Raw genomic sequence first — 7,294 nt, forward strand, 5'->3', positions numbered from 1 at the left:
GAAGCAGGAACAGTAAGAGTTTGTGTCTCTGCTGCTGAGAGGATCAGTTCAGATGAAAGGTGCTCCAAAACATTTAAGGCACCACTGGACGCTGGGAGTAGGCGGGCGATCGATGCAGTGCAAAGACTTGAGCTGCTCCGCACTCAGCTGGTTGTATGCGTTGTGGTACTCTCTGTCGAAGGCCTCTGCAGGATGACGACACACATATGAGTTAGGAACTTTTCACGTCATCACCTTCAAACTCTTACAGTACACTATAGGTCACAGCTGATATCACTAGTTAATCTCACTCACCTACGTCGATGTTCTCCCGTCCCAAAGCCACCAGTGACAGAAACAGTATTTCTCTATAGACGCTCCTGGGAGACATTCACACACACCAGGCATCAGACACTTTTCTAATGCACTGCAGCAAAAATCACTACTAAGAGCTTAAAGAAAGACTAAATATGAAACAGTGAGTATAGATGGAGGAGCAGAACGGACCTCTGTCGTTTGACCCCTTCTGGACGCCGTTTGATCTCTCGGATCAGCAGGTTGATCGGCCCGTAGACGTCGTTGGTCTGGATGTTGCGAACAATGGTGTTGAGGAGAGTGCGGATCTCCTGGTGGTCTGTGGGCCCCAGAGTTCCCCTCTTCTCCACTGGGAGCACAAACACCAAAGCATCAGAGAGTCTGCTGAAATATTCTTTTAGCAAAGAGCCTCCACTCTGATCTGTTCTGCTCAGCAATGACACTTTAACAAAAAACTCCTCAATCTCCTAATACATGCACCGAAGGTATCAGTTTCAAAATCCTATGTTGTCTCGTTCCCAAGTTATTGCATTCACAAGATTTTCAGAAAATTTCACTTCAGGGTCACAGAGGTTCAAAGTTGAGATGTTTAGTAGATACACGTATATTTCTACGTCCTTTCGCTCTTTACTTTCCGTTCACAAATCCATATCTGACTGGGGTTTTTTTTGTTTTTTTGTTTTTTTTTGGGGGGGGGGGTTGAAATCAGTATATACCTTCTTTCTTAGTGTGAACTAAAATATGTTTGCTTGAGGTTTAAAGGCTGAACACTTGCACCCCCCAGTGGTGATTATGCAGTATAGCTCACCCCAAAAATCTGAAAGCTCACAATTCAATCTGCAAATTCAGTTTCTACACTTGACACTGTACTGATGGACAATGATTGATAATGTCTGTCTTCACACTCACAAAAGGTCCTCCAGAGCAGGTAAAGTGGTTCTCCGGGTTCTTGGTGCAGGTTGATGTTGTCCCACAGGAGCTGTACGTACACCTGCTTACTGTCCTGTGGCAGTGACGTCAGAGGCAGCTGCAAGAATAAACCATGACATTATAGCACAGCTTACATGGTGCTCGCTAATTAACAGGACATCCTCTGTAAAGGAATGAGTTTGCTGTGTTGGGTCTAGATGACTGAACCTTCTTATATGTGGTGTGCACATCACTGCTGGCTTCAATCTATTACAGTCACAGCATTTCATCTTTTATGTGTGGGTCACTTTCATGTAAAAATTACTCACAGCTTCATTTAGACATATTCCTCTACTGTATGCCCACCTGACGGATGATGTCACAGTTTTCTTACAACAACAAGGAATATGAAGTGAGAGCGATCCAGGAGATTTTTCTTTGTCTTTACAAACAGTAAATAAGCAGCACGCCACAGAGTAAGAAAACTTTTTACCAGCTATTGTGAAATAGCTGAAATATTCCATGCCCAATGTTCTGAAACTAATCTACACGCTGGTCTAAAAGTTCCTAGTTCCTGGTACAAGTTCCGGTGGACAGTAATGCATAACTTGAGATTGAAAAGCATAGAAGAAGAAGAGAAAATTGCATTTAACCAGACATTATGTCTAACCTGCACTCCGTTGTTGCAGTGTTCAGAAGTGAGGATGAGACCAGGTAGGTGAGAGGGCAGGTCCAGGCAGTAGCGGTTTTTGATACGGGCGGTTTCCCGGGGCGGCATCATGGTGGGCGGCATCGGCAAAAAATAAAAATAAAAAAATTGCTCGTACTCATCCTGCCCCGACGTCATGCCAGCGCATATCGGGAATGGCACAGGCACCGATCGGTTTTCTATCGCCCATTTCCTGGGAGTAAGGGCACCCTCCGTTTACGAGGTGCGCCTGCTGCTTGCGGCACAGGGAGGAGAGGGCGGGGCAGCATCTAATAACCAACTCGCAAAATAAAACAAAATAAAAACAAACCAACAAACACGAAAACACCAGACATCAGGGGCGATTTTAGCCCATTTTTGGGGGTGCTTCAGCACCCCCAAAAATGAATCAAAGCACCCCCAAAGATTTCTTACTTTTTTGGACAATATTTGCTGTCTGTCTGACACACTGCTAAAAATATAAAAACCATACAGTACTTGGTTGAGACATAACATTTTAACAACAAAAGTATAGATACCCCCCCCCCCCCCCCCTCTCCCAAAATGGTTTGTTCCAGCTCGGCTCTCCGCTGCTCTTGCTTCGTTGCTGCCAGAGCCATGGTAGCGGAGCGGAAGCGTAAGTGCCTGGCTTAAAACAGGACATATTAGCTGTATTTAACCTTCAGTTACTCTTTATATAGTTAGGTAGGAGTCATAACATGTTTCTTTTTAGCTGAAAAACATTACACCCAGGTAACCTGCAGTGTTGAAAACATGTTTTCCGACGATGTTTGCTACCCTACAATCCGTCCTGCTCTGTAGTAAAATCAGCGACATTTGACCGCCCTGTTGCTCCCATTGAAATGTATATAGCCAATTTAAAATCTAAAACTTAAAATTGTCCGTAGCCTACTGTTGTTACCACTGTCCTGTTTGAAATGGATACTAACTAGCTAACTGACTGGATGCCCATTAACCTTATAACTCATGTTGTGTGTGTATACAGAGAGAGCCAGGTTCATAATGGATATAAGGAAGTTTTTTCAAAAAAAGGAGCCACATTCAGGTAAAAGTGTAAAATCAAATGATCCGTCAATCAAAAATAATGTTGGATCAGTGTTTCAATATTTATATCTTTTATTAGATGTTCATGTGGTTTGGTTATTTGCCTTTTGGTTGAAAGTAGACTGAGAGAGGACTTTTTGTTAGTGATCTTAGTAGTATTTTTTTCATATTAATGTAATTTTTCATCTAATTGAATACAATCTATTTGTGTATGATTGTCAGTCCAAAGAGGGAGAGAGGAAAGACGTGAGGAGAAAGTACACGGTCAGGAAGAACCAGGTAAGAAAACAGACAGGGAACAGTGACAGGCAAAACAGAAACTGTTAAACTGACAAAGAGAAAAAACCTGATTTTACTCATACAGTCTGGAAGTTGTGTCCTCCCTATATTAAAGCTGCTATACAGAATCTGCAAAAATAAACTGGGTTGAAACATTTTTGACCCTCTTTAACAACATTCCAACATAACATTATCATTGATTGGGGAGATTAAAATTAATGATATATTTTTATGTGGTTCAGCCACAACTCTACTAAAACCTCAGCCAGTAATAGGTAGGCCAACTTTTGGACCGTCCAGTTGTCTGTATGACTGCCGCAGTACAGTATCAGAAAGTGCCAAACGGTGCCCTGGTGGAGTGAGGAGCTGTAAAGAGAAGCAGATGCTCTGTTTATATTCTAAAAGTGTTTTAAGCTTGTTTCAAAGCTTCTGTACAGCAGCTTTAAATGTTTTCCAAAAGCACACATACACTTATCAGTGTTTCTCAAACTTTTTACAGTGTGTGCCACCTGAGAAAAATGTCAAGCTCTCCCAAGTACCACTATGAAAGCATGAAACTCATAAATCTTACAACACAAAATTAGTATTATTAAATTAGTAAAATTAGTATCCTCAGTAAAGATTTTTAATTTTAATAATTTATTCTGTTTTGGGAGTGTTTTTTATGTATCTGTATTATATTATACATACACATTAAAAGTGAATCTCTGTCCAAATGCACTCAGTTTACTTCTTACTCACTATGAGCATCGTTCATTATTCTCCCCCAGTAATTAAGATTAGGATATGTATTTTTTTTTATTCCAATCCATTCTTCTTTGGCAGCATTTAAATAACCTTTATCAGATTTGATGGTTTTGTTACAGACTTTAAAAAAGGTGTTTTGCTTTTCTTTCTCAAATGTGGGGATTCAATTGTGTTAAAATGTACAAAACGGTGATGTCATGTTTTGTGACGAGGACCCAGGCAGAGAGAGACTTGATGAATTTAAGAATCATATGATTTAAGAAAGAAATTTGCAGACTTGCACAGAGATGGTAAAATTATGATGACTGATAACGGAGATGAAGACAACAGACGATGAGGACAGGGAGGAACGGGGGTTTAAATGCACCAAGGAGACAGTAAGAGAGAACTCGGGACAACTGGAGACATTTAAGGATACGTGTAAAGTTTATCTTGTCTGGCTGGGCTGCTCTCTGGGTGCTCAGCACCCCCAAAGCTCTAATCCTAGAATCGCCCCTGATATATACCAACAAGGAATATATACATCAAAGCAGTTGTTTTCATGGTTCTTGGAGTGAGTGCATACACTCATGAAGTTTTTAGTCAGTTCTGTGCACATATGCACAGAACTGACTAAAAACTTCACTGTGGTCTGTGCTGTGCACATATGCACAGAACTGACCACAGACAGTGGTCAGTTCTGTGCATATGACAGTTCTGAGTTCTGACCACTGTCTGACCACAGACCACAGTGTCTGTGGTCTGACCACTGGCTTCCTGCCACATGTCTTTGGACGGTGCACTCCGTGTGCACACGGAGGGAACCCACGCAAACACGGGGAGACGACACAGAAAGACCCCGGCCTGATGGTGGAATTGAACTCAGAACCTTCTTGCTGTGCGGCAACAGTGCTAACCACCGTGCCACCGTGCTGCCCTTGTCCTACATGTATGTTTATTTCACATTTTCAGTTGTTACCCTCCACCGCTAAACAAAGTGCCTGAGCTCGGATCATACCAAAATTAGGGGGAATTTAGGACTGTGCGCAATGTGCTTTGAATATTGTGTGTAGTTTTTGTCTTATACGGTTGTCAGTCGGACATCTTACACTCCAAAAGACCCCGGGCTTCTGAAAAAACAACTCGGGCTTAAGCCCAGTAATACACATTGCACAGTAAGAGGGGTCTAAGAGCTAAGAGGTAAGTAAGAGAGTGTCTTGCACACTCTCTCAGTAAGAGGGAAATGAGAGAGCTCCTCCCCTTTTAACTAAACTGACGGGTCTCACTTACTCATCCCGTTTCTTAGATGCAAAATTTTGCCCGAAGTGCGATAGCTTACCGACGACTAGTCATATTAGAATATTATGCCGTTTATACGTTGACGAGGAAGAAGGGCAAGAAGACAAACTTTGGCCCCGCTTCTAAAGGCTGAAACAGAAGAAAATAAGAAAAGGATCATTATCTTCAGCATTGTTAATAAAGGTAAGCGACTTAAGTTCATTGTTCCCACTTTTGGCAAACTTAAGCCCTTTTAGCTTTCCCAAGTTCCCTTTAACCTTTATTTGTTTCACTGAGTCAGCTGCTGTGTGCGCTTTTGAATGTGGGAAGTTTTCTTTGAACTTATTTCAGTGTTGTTAGTTCAACAGAGAGAACTGATCATTAGACTGGGACTAGGACAAACGTTACTCCTCGGGCTCTCAGTCTTTAATCACACTTGCGAACTTGTCAAAGGGGTTTGGATTATTATAAAATCAGGAGCGTTCATTGTTTGGGATGAAGAAAGTTTTGATGTGATCCTTGACTCATCTGTGATTTGTTTTCTTTCTGCAGGGTTTGACGCCGTAATGGATGGAGACAGTGAAGGAGCCGCTCGGGCACAGCTGTGTGTCCTGCAGCTGCGCTCCTTTCACTTGCATGTGTACTACGACCGGACTGACGGGCTGGTTGCCATGCTGCACAGCGGGACACAGAGGCTTGCTGTCGTATTCTTCAGGAGAGTCCTGACGGCGGTCATCCAGAATGGGGATCGCAAACATAGCAGTGTGTGACCGAGACCGTCAGAGCCTGGGCTTACATGGAGAAAGCAGCCGCCTTACCTCAATCATGGGCAGTTGGAGTTTGTATTTGTTTTTTTAATCCCATAAATAAATAAATGAATATTATAAAAACACACACCAGTTATCTTTCATTTTATTAATCCATGCACCAATTTTTGTTCTAGACCCTGGAGAAGTCGCCAGTAATAAAATGTAATAAAATGTAATAAAATGTTCTTTTTTGTCACCTTTTCCAGCTTTAATACGCATCTGCGCCAAAAGTAGGCTAGTAAAAAAACGTCAAAAATATGAAAGTTTACTTCTAATATAAATTTTTATATTACTGTATTATTAAATTTGTTTATTTTGGTCATTCACACTTGGCTTCCCCATCCCCCACTCACTGTGTTTAAAAACTGATAGATGCAGCTTAGAACAGCACATACATGAAAATCTAACCGAGAGAACACAAACAGACTGGAGACTTTTGACGAATGTATGAAATAATAACAAGGAAACATAACTTTTTAAAAAATGAATTTATTTTTGGTTTGTAAACAACATCAACAGTGTTTTATCTGCACTGTTGGATGCTGAAGGCCCCGCAAGCCCGGGTCACTGATGGACTTGGTCACTCGGGCCTGTGAATCAAGTTCCTGAGGAACTCCATCATCATTCTCTGGAGGAATATCGCAGCAAGCCTCCCTCTGTCACCGTAAAGGATCACAGCCAGTCCGTCAGCCTGGTCGTGGATGAGATGGAGACGAAACCGCAAACCCAAAGGCAGGACAAACAGCGGAATGGCACCTTCACCGTGTCCATCCATTGCAGCTTCAAGTCTGTCAGAAGGATAAACAAATCATAAGTCACAATCACCGACAGCTGCAGATGCGTCCAAGAAAACACTATTCTTATTCTTCTTTATGTCTACATATTCTTTACCTTTCCCCTGTTTGTCTCTAAGTTTTTTCTTTTCACTCATCGCTCACCCTCACGTGTTTTTTTCCATTGCCTACTTATTTATACCATTAAACAGTCCACTCAGAAACTGTAAATTTCCATGAAAGTTGACAAGAAGCTTAATATCCCAGACTGACTTTTATATGTGCATAGAATAATGATCATTATATGATCATAATAATGCTCACACAGTTGTGTTAAAGTAACAACAATGAAGATGCGTCCAAGAAAACACTGCAGTAAAACTAAAGCAGCTTGGAGCAGCTAACGGGCAACAGTCAACCAAAATTAGGAGCAATGTTAAACCGGTACATTTCATGGAAACAGCAAGTTTAAA

At 41.7% G+C, this 7,294-nt stretch overlaps 1 protein-coding gene across 1 annotated transcript; it reads right to left on the bottom strand.

Annotated features, from left to right (window-relative positions):
* Positions 1 to 443: 443 nt before the first annotated feature.
* LOC134624030 (DENN domain-containing protein 4C-like) lies at positions 444 to 1,996 on the bottom strand. Its single transcript, XM_063469020.1, has 3 exons — positions 1,874 to 1,996; positions 1,204 to 1,321; positions 444 to 643 (listed from the first exon to the last, which is right to left on the bottom strand). The coding sequence occupies exons 1-3, from the start codon at positions 1,994 to 1,996 to the stop codon at positions 444 to 446; spliced, it is 441 nt and encodes a 146-aa protein (XP_063325090.1).
* Between the last annotated feature and the right edge of the window lie 5,298 nt (positions 1,997 to 7,294).

Source organism: Pelmatolapia mariae, linkage group LG3_W, assembly GCF_036321145.2.
Source record: "Pelmatolapia mariae isolate MD_Pm_ZW linkage group LG3_W, Pm_UMD_F_2, whole genome shotgun sequence".
Classification (NCBI taxonomy): domain Eukaryota; kingdom Metazoa; phylum Chordata; class Actinopteri; order Cichliformes; family Cichlidae; genus Pelmatolapia; species Pelmatolapia mariae.

What these genes read in the sequence shown, in the direction of transcription:
- LOC134624030 (XM_063469020.1), bottom strand. Translation starts at nt 1,996, where the DNA reads ATGCCGCCCACCATGATGCCGCCCCGGGAAACCGCCCGTATCAAAAAC. An exon ending in ACTGCAACAACGGAGTGCAG is followed by an intron (nt 1,322 to 1,873) that starts GTTAGACATAAT and finishes TTATTCTTGCAG; the next exon opens with CTGCCTCTGACGTCACTGCC. An exon ending in CCTGCTCTGGAGGACCTTTT is followed by an intron (nt 644 to 1,203) that starts GTGAGTGTGAAG and finishes TTGTGCTCCCAG; the next exon opens with TGGAGAAGAGGGGAACTCTG.